Raw genomic sequence first — 19,591 nt, 5'->3', positions numbered from 1 at the left:
CTGGACTGTATCAGGACCGGATGGTGCCGAGCCTCACCACCAGCGCAGCTGCGTTTGCATCAGCTCTTAGCAGAATGGACCAGCGGAGTTTACATCCCGTCGAAAACGGTTGCCAAAAACAGAAACCTTCAAAAACTCAAAGTGGAGAGAGTACTACTACTTTATGTATCTTTTGCTGAGAACTTTTAGGTACAGAAAATGTGTCATCACTTGTGTGCTGTGTGTTAGCGTTGGCTTGGCACGGAATTCTCCAAATGATTCCGTTTAGAGAAAACAGCTTCCTGTTTATTGCGTTCGGCTCGTGGGGCACTGGAGAAAGTAGGCGATCAGCCGGTCCAAGTCGTGAAAGGGTCTCACAGAACCAGGTGTTTATCCGGTGAGCACGCCACTCTCTGATCCTGCTGCTCGACAGAGCATTGCCATTGTGATGCTTAGGTTTCATTATATGCAATGAGATGTCGGAATGTGAATATGAAACTGGCACTGCCAGACCCTGGAACCCGACACACGCAAGATAAATGTGACTCCTGTCACGAGCTGACGTGGAGTATGAACTGAATTTAATCACCGACTCACAAGATTTTATTTTTTTTTTTTCCCAAGGGAGTAGACGTGTTTTTTTATGGAATGGCTTTAGTTTTTGCATTTTCTTTTTCCAAACTACAGTTTAATATCCATGGCAGGTTGTAAAATATCCAGGTGGAAGACACTCAGCAGTATAAATCCGCTCAGCACCTGCACACTTTTGGCACTTTGATTTTGCCCAACACAGATGCATTTGTGTCATTTCTCCTTCTGTTGAAAATAAAATATGGACAAAAAGGACGACGTACAGTCTGTCGACTATAATCTTGCACCTGTTTCTCAATTTTATTGATGTAGTTAGTGTTCCATTTGACATTTAAGATACAAAATAAAAAAAAATACACAGGAAGAATATCATAATCACATCCGGCTTCTTCATGGGGAGTGATGATACCTTTCAGCCTTCAAATACTCAGCAGGCACGAAATCAAATTTCCTTTAAGAGAAATGGAATACTGAGACAAAGAACAGAGGAACTTTAATGTAAAAGTGGTAAAAAGCCTTGCTTTCAGAAAAAGATAAAACCGGATCCCTCTCCGTGGGCAGTGTAATGTCTCAGAGAAAACTGGCAAAAGTTTTGTGGACACTGTCAAAGTAGAGATTGTAATGGATGACGCTGGAGGCTCTGGAAGTGACAGCAGTGGTGCGTCAGATTCACATCCCATCAGGAAGGTTTGGGATGAAACTGTGGGGAGTTATGGTTCATTCCTGCAGGTGTGGTGTTAAACTAACACTTTTTCAGCAGCATCAGTTTGAACGTTTTGCCGAACCATTTCCAGTATGTTCATTTTAAGCGCAGTCACTTATCTGGCCACTTCCAACCCAATATTACAAAAATGACTCCATGTCATTTTTATTTTATTTATTTTTTATTTGCAGTGTTTTCTAATCTACCGCACCTTACTTTCTAGGTTCATCCTGGATAGTGTGAAACAATCTCTGGATGAAATAGCTTCCCTCCAGTGGTAATATTTAAACGAATCCTCGCCTCGTCGTTCATCTCTGTCCCAAAAAACGATGACAATAAAATCTTGGAGAAATAATGAAGCTGAAGTTATTCAAGGAAATGGCTGAGTCAGCTCCCACAATTTGAAAAGACAATGACAAAATACACCCTGGGGCTTTGGTGTGCATAAATACCGTCACAGAAGTGGGTCCAAAGCGTTCAAAATACAGCGGAAGGAAAACAAACATCTCGGGAACAATGGCTGCTCGGAGTGACGTGCTATCAATCAGCATCTGTCAGAGAGCGGCATCAATCTGTCCATGAATCTCAGTCATTGTCAGACAAAATGGGATATTTTTAGTCACTCTTCTAGTCAGTGTATTGAGCAGTTTATGCATGTATGAGTCTGTAGTGTTTTGGTGGCAAACATGGAGATATTCTGATGGCGATCGAACTGGTCTGAAGCACAGTTTTGCGGCTGATGACATCTTCCGCATCCTTGGTCAAAGGCAAGGTCAGACATCGCAGTCCTCAGAGCTGCTGCCGATGCTAAGAGAAAAGCAAACCTCGGTGCACTGGAAGGCTGCTCTCTCCACTGAAGGTTTCGTCTCCCCTCATTTCTTTATGTGTCCTTCACTCTCCTGCCATGTTGAGGTTGGGCTGCTGGAGCCTATGTCAGGTCGGAGGTCAGCCAAGCCACTGCTCATGGTCTGACCTCCACATCAGGACGTGAATGGCATGGACTCATTTGTTTGTCATGTTTCATTCCATTCATCATCTTTCCAATTGCAAGTAAGCAATTTTCAATGTTACGTTTAACCAAGTTGAAATGTACTTCACAGATAATAGCAAAGAATGAGACAATCTCCTCTGTAATAACAGGTCCAGGACCTTGGATTAACAATCACTTTCCACATGAAGAAAAGACCCGACGAATTAGCACATTAACGCCGGGTCATGATAAGATGGCAAGTGACACGCACGCTGCAGGTCAGCCGCACCATTTCGCTCTGGGTGGAACTGGCTGTTTACTTTCCACTGAAGGTCAGTGGTGAAAAGATAAAATCTCCAAAGTGGAAAGCCAGCCTTCAGAGCATATTCTCATCTTGTTCCATTTTCACTGCATTCTTTTCCGCTCGTGACGGATGTCCAGCTCTGAACCGATCCTATCTGGACCGCTGTGGGGACAAAAGGCAAAGCCCGAGCGGCTCAAACCAGCGGCAGCCCAAAAGTGTTTGCTTTAAAGTTTCATCTTGCTGGGCATAACAATAATCATAATAATAATAATAATAACAACATACCGCTTGTATCAGAAGCAGGACTTGAAAACTCAACCTACCAGAGACACTCTTAAGAAGTAAAAGTACGTTTTTAAAATGAATTATTTGTGGACATTTAAAGGATAAAAAGTCCATGAACTGTTTCACTTGAATGAAAACAGAGTGAGGTGCAGCGACACTTTTAATGATGACTAATTTGCCTTTTTGTATTCCGTCAGATTAATTAAGATATGTTGGAAAGGTGACATGAGTTTCTGAGCCTTTTGTTCTCATCGAACTTGGAATGGTTGGTAAGATGAAACTGTTGACCTTTCACCTGCACCTCTGAGTCCAAAGCCATAAACAGGCCGTTCATCCAACACTGATCTGGAACATACGTTTGGGTCTGAAGATTTCAAAGTCAGTGGCTTTCTTTCGAATGACCTGTGCTCACGCCAACCAACCAGCCCCTCCTCCATCATTTCAGGTTGAAAGACGATGTGATATAAGCTCGACTCGTGTCTCATCATTTAAGCTAAGACCTATTTGAGAAACCGATCACAGCCATCTGAGTGAGTGATGAAAGGAAGGAAGTGGAATGAAGTTTTCAAAGCATATCTGAAGTTTGGGGTTTTGACATGAGAAAGACAAGCCGAAGATGATTCCGTTCTCATCTGAGAGAAGAGAATGTGAGCGCTGGTGCGTGAGCGTTTGTCTGTGTGTGCGTGTGTGATTGGTTGGTCATGATGGTTTGTGCATAAATATGTGGGGAAACGACTGTCTTCCATCTCAATGGAGATGCTGTCACCAGAGTTGGCAGTGAAACTGTGCTGCATACATGCCTCCCTTGGTTTGTATGTATTTATAGTTTATATTTATCACTCAGCCTCGCTTGGCAGGAGGTGCGCGACCATTGTTTGGAAAACAGGTCTGAAATTTAAAATGTAAAGGGCCCCACATGCTTATCGATTATTTGAAAAACCAAAAAAAAAGGTACTGCATTTCTATCTTTTTCTGATTGATGATTCTGCATCGGGACATGAGCTACTGTTGTTATTAATTCGGCTTCAACTTTCTATTACGCGGACAGCGAGTGCAAATTTGCCCACGCCTGGACAGAAAGTGAAGGCACCTTTCATGCATTCTGAGTGGCTGCCATCGCTCTTCTCTCATTGGCCACTTCATCTGACGGTCTGAGCAGGTTCATCGCTGAGTCATCATCTCACCTGGAGTTGCACAGCTGATGTAAGCAGCTGAGCAGAAGCCAATGCTTTCAGATAAGTCGTCAGTTCTTCAGCAAAATAACTCAATTTGAAAATAGTGAAGAGACTGAGTAACTCATTTTCCAGTTTCCAGTGAATGCATTTCGCAGTTGACAGACTAAATCTTCGTCAGTATATAAGATACTCCTCATACACAGATGCAAACAAATGTGAGGCTGTTGCCAGAAGAGTTTCCGTAATTATCCGCTTGCACCCATTTGGAAGCCAAAGAAACATTATGGTACAATTCGTCTTCCTCTCTGTTCCGCTCCTGCCGCCTTTGCTGTACAAATCGTTACTTTCACTTTTCATTAGGCTGGATCAATAAGGCGGATCAGTCGCTCGTGGCAAGGATGCAGCGTGACAGACATCCCTCTTCCTCAGCGACTTTGGCTCATTCCCTCTTCCTCTTTCTTTCTCTATCGCCTCACCAGCCGGCCAGCGTGAGCAATGAGAGCGCACAGCAGCGGGAGGCTGGGAGGAATTTAAGAAAGCGCCACCCAATGAGGCAGAGAAGGTGGCGCTGAATTATAAGTTAATAAAGTTAAATGAAGAATCGGTCACCTCTCAAGCTCACTGGAATGGCTAGAGTTGCAGCAGCAGGCTGAGTCCATCGTCACTCCCATGGTGCAATGTATTGTTTTTGGGACTTTTGCATCCTATACTGACGACCTGGGCAGCCTTCAGTTAAGAAAAAAAAAGGACTGAGGTTGTGGTCCATTGTTATTTAAAGCCTCGTCTAACAGCCTTCACTAAGGAGGAGAAATAATATGATAATGATAATACTTATAAAAAAGTAACTGACATCCAGTATGATTCAGTGAAGAGAGCTTCCGCACTTCTCCCCGCCCCTCGCTCCACCAATTCCAGGGGCACCATATCATACAGTGTGATGTCGTCACCAAAACATCTGTGGTGAAGGTGACTGAATGAGAGACTCAGTAGATGTTTTTCTGTCTCAACTTCCCTCAGCGCTGGGGCACTTCCACCCTGATGTCTACGCTTGTGTGTACAGCGTGAGGCTGTCAAATCTGAAGCGTTCAAACAATGTGTGATCCGTGAGTCAAATATGGCTGTATTGAAATGCGATTAATCATGAAACATGTCGTTTTGTATTATTATCATCATCATCATCATCAATGAACAACGTGCTGTTGTTTGAATGCTGTGTTACGTTTGCTAATGACATGAAAACACAGATGTTGACGTGCCCAACAGGAGATGTAGTGAGCCAGAGCCAAGATAGTCCTTAGTGCCAGTTCGAGTCATTTTCATTACTTCAATGGCTTCTCTGCGGCCACAGAAGCCTGTTAGTGAGTGAGGCATTCTTTATGGAGTGTTTCATTCGGACTCACCCAGAACAGTGAGACGAGCAGAGTTTGATCTCTTTCCAGCCTCGATGGCCTGGCACTCAAACTCCGCGTCATCCATCAGCTCGACATGCTCGATTCGCAAATGATGCTCTCCTGAACGGTGGTCACCAATGACTGTGTAACGAGGGTAGCCTGCGGAGCAAAGACATTTGTTCAGTCACTTACAAAGTCCGGCACATTTTCACTTTTCCTCAGCGCCACACTTCTCTATCAGGGATGAAGTCGACTGGGGAAGTGTGTTTGGAGCAGAGCTGGTGTTTATAATGCCCATAAATAGATGCGCACTCGCTGTATTTAATTTGGCGACACTACCAGAGAGATGGCAGGCGAGAAATGGCTTCATCCACAGGAATGATTTTCTATTGTTTACTTGTTAATCTCCGTGCATTTGCATGTATGTTTTTATGGAAGTGCTGCTGGTGTTAATGAGATGTTGCGAAGGGTACTACATTCTGGAGAGGATGCTTTATTGCATCTGCAAGCAGCAGGAGCGTTAATTTGACTTGTTTCTCCGTTTGTTCCGCAAAGTGATATGTAGTTTAATAATGCAAGGAAGCAGGGCGGGAACCAGGAGACACGCACGGTGAACTCAAGTCAAACACATCCCTGAACTATTAGCGGGAAATGAATTCAAACTTTGAGCTGGATTGGATTCATCCACAGGGACGAATAACAATGAAATGTATTTCTTTGAATAATAAGATTCATGGCAGTTTTATCATGAAAATGCTCATCTCTGAGGTGCCGTTACAGGTTCTGAAATTCTCCGTTTAATAATTAGAGAAGCAGTTGTAAGGCATGAGCGTTTAAAGGATCGCTCTCCCAAAAATCCTGCAAGTTTCCAGCAAAGAAACTCTCATTGTTTTTTTTTACTGCAGCAGCAGGAAATAGAGAGGATTTTTTCAAACCGCCTTTGTAGAATTGAATAAAGCATTACAGAAGAAATCATATCTTTTCAACAATTTGGTCCCACACACATACTGGAGCGCGAACAATGGATTTTTTACTTGGTCAATATCTCATTGTCAGAAAACCACAGAGGTGTTAGGTTTGGCAGTGAGCACTTTTAAATTATAGAGCTCATTGTGGAGATGAAGCCGTTCCTCTTTCTCCGTTTTCAGTTGCATTATAGATGTATGATGATGCAGATGGTGACAACAAGCGCCGTTACAATCCCACCGCAGAAGCGCTATGAGAGACGACACCTCTGCCAATGACTTAGTAAGCAGTCATATTGATGAAAAGATCCAATATTGAAAAAGCATTCACCTGTCACGGGAGGAAAATTAAATACATTTATCCAGCTATCTCTACTATGCTCAGCAGTCGGGCCGTATTGCTGTGTCTCTCTTTATGTCTTGCAATTCAAGTGCACGTTACACCTTACCTACATGTCAATAGTTGAGAACTCAAAGCTCAGCAAAAAACAAACATGGGCATAAATGGCTGTCAAGTGAGACACGCACTTCCCCTGCCTGATGGTAGGGGGCAGTGCACTCATCGAACTACAGCAGATTCTTGCTCCATGGCTCAGTGTTGTCAAATGTACACGTATCCTCGTGTCTGTGCACTGACTTTGATCCGATCCACCAAAACTGCCTGATATATAAGAAGATCTATGAGACAGCTAGGAGACGCGTTGTGTTGAGTGTGTGTGTATGAGATCTTATAGTTCAAACCTCAAAACAGTGGAAATACCGTCAAAACTGTGAGAGAAAAGGAACTTTTTTTTCTCACCACAGTGAGTCAGTCTCATTTAAAGATTCATTTGGAGTCTTTGTTGCTGTCAGGTTTGGGCACATCACCAGCAGTGGTTCAGAAGCCGAGTGAGCAAGAAAGCTTCATGTTGAATCAACGTACAGATGAATGAAACAATATCACGTTATTGTATTGTCAGCTCCACTCTACGTGCTCAAATATGGCGGGGGTTAAATCTGGAGTGCGGCGGCTGAGATGATGTATTTCTGTTTTTGATGGCAGACGTTGGTCGTAAAACGTCTCCTTCAGCTGAAAGTGTTGCTCCACATCAATCCTCCCAACCATTGATGGCTGAGACGCAGTAAAGCGGGTTGTAAATGCAAAATGGGGTAATTGCGAGCGTCCATTAATGTTGTTAATAATCATCCACTTAAAAGGAACAATCTGCGTTTTTGTGCAAGAAAGAGCGTCCCGCGCTGAGGACAACCCATTCCAAGCACAAGGTCACCCTGGAAACCATTGCACTTTTATGTTCTACGATGAAATCGCGGACCACAAGGGTAACGATCATTGCACATCATGATTCACGTGACCTTTGTTTGACTCCAGGTTTGAGTACAACGTGTAGCATAACCTTCATTTGCATCCGCTAAACTCATCCTTCAGGATGGAGAATTCCAGCGATAGAGATAATTGAATTCCGACACGCAACCAACAATCCCTCACATCATTGCAGATGGTTAGAAGTGATTTATACCATGCAAACGGCGACGGTACTTTATACTGTCTCCAGTACTTGACGTGTCGGAGGTTCCATGAAGCAGGGCGATTCTACATGCACATGATGTCGTCCGTGTTGCTGACACAGACTGGAGCAAAGAACAACCCTCGTCTCACAGTTAGTGATTCCAGTCCAACTACACTGCTTACACCATCATCGGTTTCTCAAGTGTTTGGGGTGGAAAAACACCTAACTATTATGCTGACCACATGCTATCTCAGCTATCAAGTGGTAGCATGTGGAAATCGCACCTTGAGTTAACACACCGTGAACACCTTTTTTGCAGCGTTTGTAAGATCATCCTTGTTTACACAGAGTACTTCATCCTTCGTTTGAGGCTTTGCTGTCAATCGAGTTGCGTGGACCTTTAGTCCAGGGATGAATGTTTTGAGGACAGATTTTTCTTTCTTTCTTATTTTATCATGTCCTAAAAATGTCAGGAAATCAGGGTGGGTGATGTGGAACTAGACAAGAAAGATAGAAAAAAAGAAATATGAAAATACAACCGCGTACTTATCCTTGATGAAGAGTTTTTTTTTTTTTTCTGTAGCTTCTCAAAGCGCTGACTTTGGGGACTTCATTTGCCTTCCAAACCCCACCATAAGCCAGGAAGGATATACACACAGTATATGTAAAATCAGACACAATCTGTTCCTCTCTCTTCTCAGGGGTCTGAACAGTGCAGTTACCTAATACAAGCAAACAGGGATCTTCATAAATCTGCCCCTACGCACAACGTTGCTCCTGCTATATGGACAGATTCACACAATAAACTGACGTTAAATATTGAGGAGAAGGCAATAAGTTACCATTAACTTGGAAATATGGATATGTTGCATTTTCTACAAACATCTCAACACTCTCTGTGCTCAGAGACAAGTGCCTAATGTGCCGCTCTTGGCTATTAATATTCCACTTTGGAGAACCTCCCTCACTTGATTTGCGTAGAAAAGTATTTTGCTCTCGCTGATCATTTAAAAGACTCTTGAATGTGTCTTCGGGCGAGAAGTAAAACAAATTAAAGTTGAATGAAAACAAATGCAATTGTCACCGCACTCTCTCCACTGAAGGTTTTGCTTCATTCTTCTGAATCGTTTTAACAGGACGGCGACGTCACTCGAACGTGTCAGAGGTCTGCAGGACAAGCACTGCAGCTCATTTCTGAGACACGCTGTTGTGGTCAAAGAAAACAATGTAAAATAGGCCCATTAAGGAGTAATGAATCCATCAAGGCGGAATGGATTTGTCTGCAGGCTGGATCAATGATCTATGTGCGCCCGCCCGCGCGTGCACATGAGCCACTGATTTATCACACTCACCGAGGACATGTTTCAACCTGTAGCCACCTGGGGATAAGAGCAGGCTCGCTGCAGCTGTGAGCAGGCGACCGGTCTTCCTCCTGGCCTCCTGAGAAGCAGGAGCAAGCGAAAGGTTGACTCACCGCCAGCCTCTCCTCTCCTCTCAAGAGAAAGTCTTCACTTCCAAGGATGTATACAAACACTTCCCTCTCTGCCTCTGTGGAGGAGTGGAGTTCATGTGCCGGCTTCGGTCCGCTGTCACAATCACACAGTCACGTGTTAGCGCTCGCAGACTGATCCTCTGATGCATATTCATGGCGTCGATGGTGCAGCAGTGTTGTTGAGAGGCTAGTTTACTTTCCTTTAATGATCAACACAGAATGGCTGTGAATAGGAACTTCAGCAACAGATAGGAATCATTGGCTTTTGTGTTGCCAGTTCTTGGGCTGAATGGTAAAGAGTTTGCGCGGTGTAATCACTGCGGGTGTGAATGGAAACATGGAGCAGGCCTTCCATGAATAGCTGAGCAGACCCATGTTATTCAAGGGCTCAATACAGCATTCGATTGGTGGCTCGTCGTACGGCGCTTTTATGTCTCCAGCTGCTTTGGTTTAATTGTGTACATCTCGCTCTGGATGTATCGTCACTCTTTTACTGCTGTGTGCATTTCCTTGTTTAGGTCGGCAGGAGTGATAGAAAGGAACAGCTGTGGTCCTTTTATATTTGGAAGACGCAACTCTTTCAGGCTACGGCGGCACGGTTTGGGTGACTTGGCACTTCTGGAGCTGTGATTTCAAGTCAAGCCCACGCTTCTTATTTATCCTAAATTGTTACTTTTCAGCGGTGACGACAAAGTAGAGAAAGAAAGTGGTTTTCATCAAACTTTCAAACACGTCTTCAGTGAGTCATCGAGGCTAAAGTCCTCATGGAGCCAAACATTAAAAACTGTTTCACTGAAAATGATGGAGTACACATGCCAGGACTGTAGGGGCGCTCTAGTGCTCTGACAACAAATGACAGAGACAGAACGGCAAACGCATGCTTGACGTTTTTGCTTCGGTATTAGCACAGCTGGTGCTAGGCTTTTGACGTGTGACGTGTGACATGAGAGAGTGGCCAGCGAGGCACGGCCCTCATGTTTCAAATGTTTGTAGTCACCGGTTTCATGCTCCATTGGCACCATTGGGAGTAATCTCAATGAAACTCAATCCCTATCTTTCTATCTATCTATCTATCAATCATCTGTCCACCCATCCGTCCATCCGTCTGTCCGCCTATCAATCTATCTATCCATCCATCTGTCTATCCGTCCATCCATCCATCTGGTTCCTCAACCCTAACCCTCTGCAGGACCTGACTCTCTCACATGTACTCGTTTCTGACGCCAGACAACCTCAGTATTTTAAGATGATGCATTACCGTGTACAAATGAAAAGCATGAAAAATATATTCCACAATTGTGTGAGCCTTATTGAGTCCCAAGAAATGACACTGGCCAATGTAATACCCAGGTTATTGGCCTATTCCTGCGTCATCTCCTGATTGAGGCTCTGTTTCCATTCTGGCCATGTCTCTTTGTACGGCTTGTAATATGCCTCATAGAATAAAATATATAAACCAAATGAGATGAAATCAACTAAAGCAGAGGAGAATTGAATTAGCTCCGTGGAACGCAGCAGCTATATTAAATTGTATTCTTTGGCCGTCACTCTCTTTTAGTGTTGCCACGATGATGCCTGTCCAAAGATGCCTGGTACCCTTCTGTAGGAAAGTAGCAGCCTGCAAGGACGCTGTTGCCTTCCTGCAGAATCCCAGGGTGTCGTGAGGGTCGACACGTGAGCCTCAGAGGTTTAATTACAGACGGAAGCAGCCGTCTATTCCGACAGCAGGTCAGAGATCTCCAATATCACGCCCAGTACATGTTTCTGTTTCCATAATTGTCGGAGTAAACAACGTGCCGTGGCAACTGGGAAAGCTCATTCATGCTCTCTCCAAAGCTGACCGATGGCGGCCATGTTGCGCCAGCGAACCCCATCCAAAATCATGTGTTCACTTATTGAAATGATTTTTATTGGAGCATCCGCTGCGCTGGTAAGGAGCCGCTCGCTAACAATGAAGTTAGAATCAGCCGTGTGTGGCAGAGGCTCCCTCCTCCAACAGTACTATGTTTCCATTGATTCTTCCGCTCCCTCTGCATTGCTAATATCATGAGTGGCGTGCGATGAAAAACAACCAAGGCACATCCAGCGCCAGCATGTGAAGTAGTTCCTCTAAATGAAACAATGAAGTCAATTACAGATGAGTTGTGGTGTCATTAGAGGACAGTGTCTCCTCTTTAATAAGCCTTTGAGCAGCCTGCGGCGCTGAGCAAACTCCAATAAGATTATTGATTTCACATTTTCACCCCCCCCGCCCGACAAACAAACAAATAAATAAACCGGCAAAATGATTTCATCCACCATAAACAAGCAAGAGAAACAGTCCAGAATCCTTTTGGTCACGATGACGGCAAGACTGACACTTGCAAAGTAACCTAGCGCGGCGCCCGCCATCCATCTGGGAAGTGATATATTTGGCAGTCTGTTGTTGTTGATTTGTGGGAGTTAAAGGTGGCACAAAAGCTTCCAACCGCTTATGGCAGATTTACTTGAAAGTATAATTAGCAGGACCAAATAAAAGTGAAGCAAAAACTTTGATTTTTCGTTGTTGCTTACCAGTGAGGTCCCTGCCAACCCCCAGTGCCAGACCGTCTTTAATCCAAAGGATAACTCCATGGTAGTTAGGCAGGGTGCAGGGTAAGGTCACAGGCTGACCCGCCACCACCACCAGGTCTTGTGGCTGCTGGGAAAACATGCCGTCCGCTCCTGGGGGAAAGAAGAGATCAAATGTTAGCGCATCGCCAAAGCTGAGCGATGAAGGTAAAGTTACAAGGGGAAGAATCTAACACAACAGATGGGAGCGAGCAGCTACGAGAAGGGTGACAACTTTTTCCTGACAGGCTATTATTCTGTTCGCTCTGTTCTAGAATAAACTATGACCTCTAAATAACAAGTGGTAAAGAGCAGACAGCATATTTGCTGGTGTTGACGATCCCTCTGTCGTTTCAATCATCACTCACTTGTATGGCTTCGCCAAGTGAACTCCTGGTCGTGAGCCTACTGCGTGCTGTCGCTCAGTGGTGTCGCTCTGTGTGTTCAACGCTTCACAAAAGCTCCAAATGATACGGACATGATTGGCAGTGGACAAGTCAATTGTCTCCTATGACTGTTGTTGAAGGGCTGTCAGGCCAAAAGGTAGGACAGATGAAGAAGAGTCTTTCATTCAGCTTCAGTTTTGTCAAGGAAATATTTTATACAAACAGTCTGACAAAATAAGAAAAATCATTTTTACATGTCTTTATTTTCAAATGCCTTAATATGACTATTGAAATATTAAAAATTCATATACCTACGAATGCGAAAAAGAAAAGAAATCTTGCCACATGTGGCCCTGAGCAGTAGTTGGTCACATCAGTATAAGCTAAATGTAGGACAATAATATTGAGGAGTAGTTGAAGAAGTTGAAATAAAACATCTATAATAGCATGGTGACAGGGGCAGGCGATTACATTTTCTATAGGGACCCCATTATATACAATGACAATGTGGCTAAAAATGATACAAAATATATTATCACCAATGTTTTGTTTTTTTTCAGGAACAAGAAATATATTGACAATGAACGTCACTAGTTGGAAATAAACTATTTTAATGTAATAGATTGATAAAGAATTAAAAGAGCAAGGAATGATGACAAGTCATGTTGGAGGTCTGCTGAGTCATCACAAGGGCCGCGTAAGTACAGCCCCAGGGCCGAATGTGGCCCCCGGGCCAGGTCTGCATGGCGTAGTCCTTCACCATGAAGATGTGCTTTGAAATGAAGGTGTGCCTTTAGTTGACCACAATGTTCCTCATTCAATGACGTAAGAGGCTGTGTATTATTCAGAGTGCTTGAATCAGGTTAACTCCGGAGTGCGCTTTTACACGACTGAAGCCCAGCCCAAAGCGTGATTTAAGTGAAAGCCATATGTGCTGGACTCCCAGAAACTTTGACATGGCATTAAAAATGAATGGGTTAAAGCCATCCAGAAGTGATGTGGAAACACGTGCAAACATCCAAGGTGTGAGTGAAGGCGCTACACGGACCACCACAGCCGCTCCACCGCACTTGACTCATTCATGAGGGATGCCGCCGCAGCCCGCGCAGGAAGCATGATCTTATCGAAGAGGAGCCTGGTGCCACCCCGCCCCACACCCATGGCCCTCACCAGTTAGCAACAAGCTGCTGTCACACACTTGGCGAGCGGACTCCATTAGAGGTGTGCGCTAATAGCACCAGTGGAAAGGAAGGGGGGGGGTGCGATTCCTCCGCGCACAGTGGCATAAACACTGACAGGCTGCCGATCATCTGGAGCACACATGCGTTCAGGCTGACATACGCACAGACAGAAACTTTCACTCTGATTTGGGATCAGTGGAGATTTCTAACTGTCACTTGGCTGACAGTCTCCCTCAAACTTATTTTTGCTTCTCGCCTGATGGATAGCTGCGGCTGGCCATTCCAGAGACGGAGTGTTTTCATCAGTCAACCAAAGCCGCCTCTGCTATTTACTTCAATCGCTCAAAATTGGAGATTATTTCAAATCAGCTCATGCTTCTCATTGCTATTCCACGGTCCGTGGTTGACACAGGCGACTGGCCTCCTCACGCAGACGTATGTATAAGAGCAACGCTGCGGCGCATACCAACACCAGCCGGCGCAATCTGGAATCCACCGACCAAATCATATGCAAATAAAATGCTGATAGCAGGATAACTCCTCGTGAATTACAATAATACGCAGAGCGTGTTTTCATTTGGCTGCATCTTGGTATCACATTACAATCACGGGGGCCAGCGCTGTGCATGCTTGGTTTACTATTCAAGGCTTATCCAAACGGAGCAAAGGAAATCGATTAGCCTTCTCATAAGACTTCAAACAGAGTCAAAGGAAAGTACTAATGACTTGAACGCGGATGCAAAATGTCACGAGGTTCCCTCCGAACATTGAGACATCCGGAAGGAAGAGTCATGTGAGCAGAGGATTGACTATGGATTCACCAGCGTCAGTTACATACAGTCTCACGTCACCTTCACAAATGTCTGTCGCTCAGGTGGTGCTGGATGTGAGAGACGGCATCATCGCGCTTCATACTGCGATGGCTTGGTTGAGTGCCGACTGTGTTCCCACATGTGCAGCTTATCTCCCCAACTCAGCTCGCCAGTCAGCACACAGATGAAGCCCACCAGCATACAGACAGATCGTCACCAGATCTTCTGGCATGTCATGGAAAAACAGTGCAAACAACGGGGAATCTTGTATCTGCTCACTGGTGACTGAGACAATCAGATAGTTCACCACGTCCGGTCATTGATTTAGTGCTGGAAGGGTCTCTCTGTTGGCAGCAAGAGCCTTAATGTTTCCAAATACAGCTCGACGGTGGTGTCAACCTGCCCGCTGTACGCAGCTCCGCAGTCCGGTGAGACACCTGTACATGTTGAAATCGGACCTGCAAGTCATGATCACCATCTAAAAACTGAATACGTCGGCGCAAAATGAACATTATTGTAGAAATCCAACTTCTATAACATGATCCTGTGACCATGACACCGGACAAGGCCCGGTGCCAGGTCCATTTTCAACTCATGTTTTGATCCTCCGTCACGTTACAATGGTCAAATTCAAATGAGTTGGGCTAAGGTGCCAAGAGCTCACTGAAACAACACTCACTCCCATGGCCTCGTATCTTGGCCTGGGGAAAGTGGACTTTTGCATCCCATACTGATGAAAGAGGCAGCCATGTGTGTGTTTCAATGGACTGGTTTCCTTCCCTTTTCCACAGAAAGCTAGACAGTCGCGATGCAATACATCTCCGTGAAGGAAATCACAACCCAATTGCAGTTGGCAATATGTAGAGCCGCCTCCATGGTAAGGCATGACTCTGGTCAAATCACTGCACCGCATTCGTTGCTGCTACAGTAAGAGGCTAATGAATGAAAGCCAACAACAACAAAAAAACAATGGGCTCAAGTTGTTGTCAGCCTGTTGCGGCTTTCAAACAATTCAGTTGATCATTCCTCTCCTTTGAAAGTGGCAAGGCAACGCGTCTCCATCCACCCTTCCAGAAATCTGCATCAGCTTCTCCCTCGACAATGTTTGCTGAATATTTCATGAAGATTTCTTCATAGGTTTTTTTTCTAACAGTGTGACAGACAGATCACTTGGCGGAGATTTAGGATGAACATCAATCTTCAGTTACAAGAAGATCAAGAAGTGTAGTCGCACTTTGATTGCGAGAGGCAATTAAAATCTGTTGGTGATGGAGAGCGCCGCGACTCCGGTGACACCTGCTTGCACTTGTCACTCCAGTAGTTAAAAATTGACCTGCGTTTAATTTAAAGCCCGACTGGGTCAGGAACGCTCCCTCCCACTGAAGTGGAGGCCCGGAGTGATGTGTCGGAGAGGACCCAGGCGTACATCAAGGTGCTTCCACTCATTCATCCAGCACCAGATTCATCTTTGTCAAGGCTGCCAGATTCATCCTTCACACAGTAGCACGGCGAGGAGAAAGAAAGCCAGCCACACTGCACCATCGACATCTCTCTGCCTGTTTCCAGGCATGGTATAGCTGACATCACCGCTGCATAGACAGTGACTCAGTCTGCGGATCCTCTGCATGTAATATTCAACACTCAAACTTAGCAGAGTTAGAATACATTATATATATATATAAAAAAAGAGATAGAAAATGTCTGTCTAGACATTAGAAAAAACTGCTGATGGGTTTTAACGTCAGGGTTTTATGAAGGTGTGTGGGCATTCGGAGCAGAACCGGAGACCTTTAGTCTGTCGCTATAGACGGCAAACAATGATGTGGGTGCTTTTAATAAATGCAGGAGAAGTTTGTTCAGACCCTGCAACTAATGCATATTCCAGTTGTTCATCATTATTTTCTCTCGTTTCTGTATGTTTTTTTTCTTCATATTTAACCTTGCAGACTTTGAATGAATGTGGATAGAGGCAATGCTTGTGTGAAGGAATTAGCTATGGTGATGAACTGACAAAGCTTCATGAAACAATGTACTTATCTTCAGAGGTCGGTAGGTGGCGCTCTTGGCTTGATTATTATTTAATTTAATTTTTTTTTTTCTCTTAAATAAGCGTTCAAATCCTTTTTTTATAGCAGAGAGTGCCATCTAGTGGGCTCTGAAAATGAAGACAGCGTTTCATGAAGCCTCACCAATAAGAGCAGAGTTGCAGCTTATGTTTATGCGACTGGAGGCAAAAAGAATGTGAACTATTCTGTGACACTCAGGGATTGATTTGCGAATAGTTTGCACATACTGAGAGACAAACCTGTAAATCAAGTGGGGAATTACTCATCAGTCGTGGTGGGTGGATGAGGAATCATGAAACAGTCTGGCAGGGTTGATGAAAGAGTGTCCACATTTTCAGAGGCCACCAGATGGCGCTCTTGGGTTAGCAATGATTAGCTTACAGGTCCTGTGAGCTGTCATTGAATTAGCTGTTCAAATCCAAACACTCGACAGCAGACAGTGCCATCTGGTGGCCTCTGAAAACCAGGACACTGTATCATGAAGCCTCATCCACCTGTCACTCCTCACCAGTCCTTCAAAAGTGCGACTGCAAAAGAACTTTAGTTCAATGATTGTACAGTGTCGGCATGTCTCAGGGTCGGTGTTTTGTGTGTTGCAAGCCAGACTGTAGCTTCTCAGGTGCAGTGACATAGCACTGTTCAAAGTCTGTTGCTCTTGGTTGACTTCCTCCTCCTCCTTGTGTCTTGCTACATTTTGAGGTCCGCACCTTCTGATTTGGGAGGGGTCTCTCTAACCAGGTGAACCTGATTCCACTTGCTCATTTCGTAAGTCACCAGCGATCCATAGTTGCCTAAAAATAAATATGCTAACAAATAAAAAAATGATCATTATCAGCGAGCGGATGGAGTCACAGTGTCTCCCTTTTGGATCGGCATTGTATAGCTCCTCAGACAACTGAGCTTTGGACGGATGTTCACCTAAAAATCCCGCCAAATGCATGGTACGTCGAATGAGTTCACCTCCGATTTTATTTGACTGAGAATGAGATGCAAGCGGCTGTGCATCGTCAGGTTTTCATATCCATAATCCGTGCCCACACTTCCAACCATCAAACGCTGTTATTTCAGTTTTAATGATTTGTTTACCGTTGGACAGCTGATGCATTCCCACAACCTCCAGCCCTGTTTCCCCGTCAGCTCTAACCGCTCCCAGTACCGACGCTCGGCTGGTGCCAGGAAACGCCTGCTACAGACACACATGCAGCCAACTTCTGAGAAATCATCAGCATTCCGTGCGCGCGCCTCCTGGCCACCCCACGCCCCGAGCGCTGCCCAGGATCATTATCCAAAATATTGCTCTGCTGGCCCTGGCTGTCGAATTCAACAATTTGCAAACAAAGAACGATTTGGGAACGAAGAGGTCACGAGAGGACCTGGAGTGGCACGTTAGAATTGGACATGTATATGTATATATTGGAGGACAACAACACAAGCCGGCTGAAGACGGAATACATGTATTTATTTATGCGCCAATATGACTTGTGTGTGTGTGTTTGAAATGTAGTGTAACAAGAGGGCAGCAAAGGTGAGTGACTGCCCAACAGTTGGGTTGCGGAATTTGACTCGATTCCTTCCAAAAACCTGCTGTATTGGTGCGACAAACGTGTAACAAAACCAGCAATAACTGACTGGAGTCACGCATGGCGTCTCAGCGACAACAGAGTTTCACATCAAAATGAGCCCAACTTCCAAATATCTCAACATTACCATGACGTTTCAGCAATATATTTAGTGTTTCTCCCACAATGGCACAGATTATGTTTCATCTTTCATCTCATTAGAGACGATTAAACATCTTAAATGATGTCGTTTAATGTAAGCACAACCCCCCCCCTCCCCTTCATCGCCACAGCTTACAGCGACAAATGTTTTTGTCCTGCTCCCAGACACCAATTAGTCAGAAGCCAGGGCGCCTTCTCCAATTCTCACCACTGGTCTAATGACCAGGATTTGTGCCCTTTAATTATCGTCATCATAATCATTGGTTTGACAGTGTCAGTGAAGCATGTGCACCAAAGAGTCACTCGTCCATGTGGAGGATGGATGCCGACGGTGGCGTGACGCGCGCTCACGGGTTCAAAAGGGTTTTCACTACAGTCAAGTGTAAAAGGAAGAAAAACACAATACAGGCCATCGAATCGAATCTATATATTTATATATATTAGTGGTGGGACTTTTAAAAACCTCTTCTCGTCTTTTAATTTAATGTAATTTAATGTAACAGTGTGCTCTCCAGACACCAGGGAACCTGTGTCAGTGCAGGAGTTCCTGCTCCACTGATGCCACTGATGCACCAGACACGTGGCAGCTAGGATGAGAACAACAACAACAAACATGGAGGAATCCTCCCTGAACCAAAGCAAACAAAAGCATCTGCTTGCTTTGGTTCAGGGAGGTTTTTTTACTACACAATGTCCAGGGGTTCCACCACTCTGAATGGACTTGAAGTTCTTATCACATTGAAATTGAAATTAAAAGAGCTGTAGTTTAAATAAGATGATATAAAATATAATACCGTGATTAATTGTACTGATGCAAAATAAACAATATTCTGCTGTTTAAATTTATGTATGGCTCCATCATTTGAATCAGTACTATACCAAATTCATTCACATTAAAAAATGTGGCTTCTCGTGGCAAATATTCCTATACGATTATATTATATATATATATATATATACTCCAACCAAAGTTAGGGCAAGAATAATTTGAAGAAAAGATAATATAGAGTTTGTTTTTTTCCAAGCATCAAGCAAGTGTAAGTCATCGATGCGCTGCCTTCATGACAAATAAGTGGCGAGCGGAGAATTCCAAAATCCGACTCCAGATACCTTCAAAAGACTTCTGATTAAGCCCTCCAAGGACGGAATGTCTAAAGATCCATGTGGAAAAAAAAAAGGAAATATTCTGCAAAGAGATCCAATAAAATCTAATAAAAAAGCAAAGCCTCTCAGCAGAAGCGAGCTTTTTTTGGTTGAATGTGTCCAAAGCTGATTGAATCGATGTTCATTCTTTCTTGGATTCCGAGAACATTTCATTTTTTCATGTAGATTTCACAAGGAACATTGAGCTAATTTCCCATTTCACAGTTCATCGTAGCTTCGGTTACAGCACCTCACTCCCGACAACCAGCTGAATCTCTGTTAGAAGCCAAGAGAAGCACGAGACTATTGATCAATAATGGATGTTTTAAA

General features: G+C 44.3%; 1 protein-coding gene across 15 annotated transcripts in view; it reads right to left on the bottom strand.

Moving 5' to 3' along the window:
- Positions 1-19,591, bottom strand: part of kirrel3b (kirre like nephrin family adhesion molecule 3b) — a 142,584-nt gene that overhangs the window by 54,775 nt on the left and 68,218 nt on the right. For all 15 annotated transcript variants that reach the window (XM_053873595.1, XM_053873600.1, XM_053873596.1 and 12 more), the window contains exons 3-4: positions 11,917-12,066; positions 5,408-5,557 (exon numbers count right to left, since the gene is read on the bottom strand). In XM_053873595.1, coding sequence (XP_053729570.1) covers positions 5,408-5,557; positions 11,917-12,066 — 300 coding nt within the window. The remainder of the gene's footprint in view (positions 1-5,407; positions 5,558-11,916; positions 12,067-19,591) is intronic.

Source organism: Synchiropus splendidus, chromosome 8 (assembly GCF_027744825.2).
Source record: "Synchiropus splendidus isolate RoL2022-P1 chromosome 8, RoL_Sspl_1.0, whole genome shotgun sequence".
NCBI classification, from domain to species: domain Eukaryota; kingdom Metazoa; phylum Chordata; class Actinopteri; order Syngnathiformes; family Callionymidae; genus Synchiropus; species Synchiropus splendidus.
Note: the sequence above shows the minus strand (reverse complement) of the source record. Positions and strands in the feature narration are given on the sequence as shown.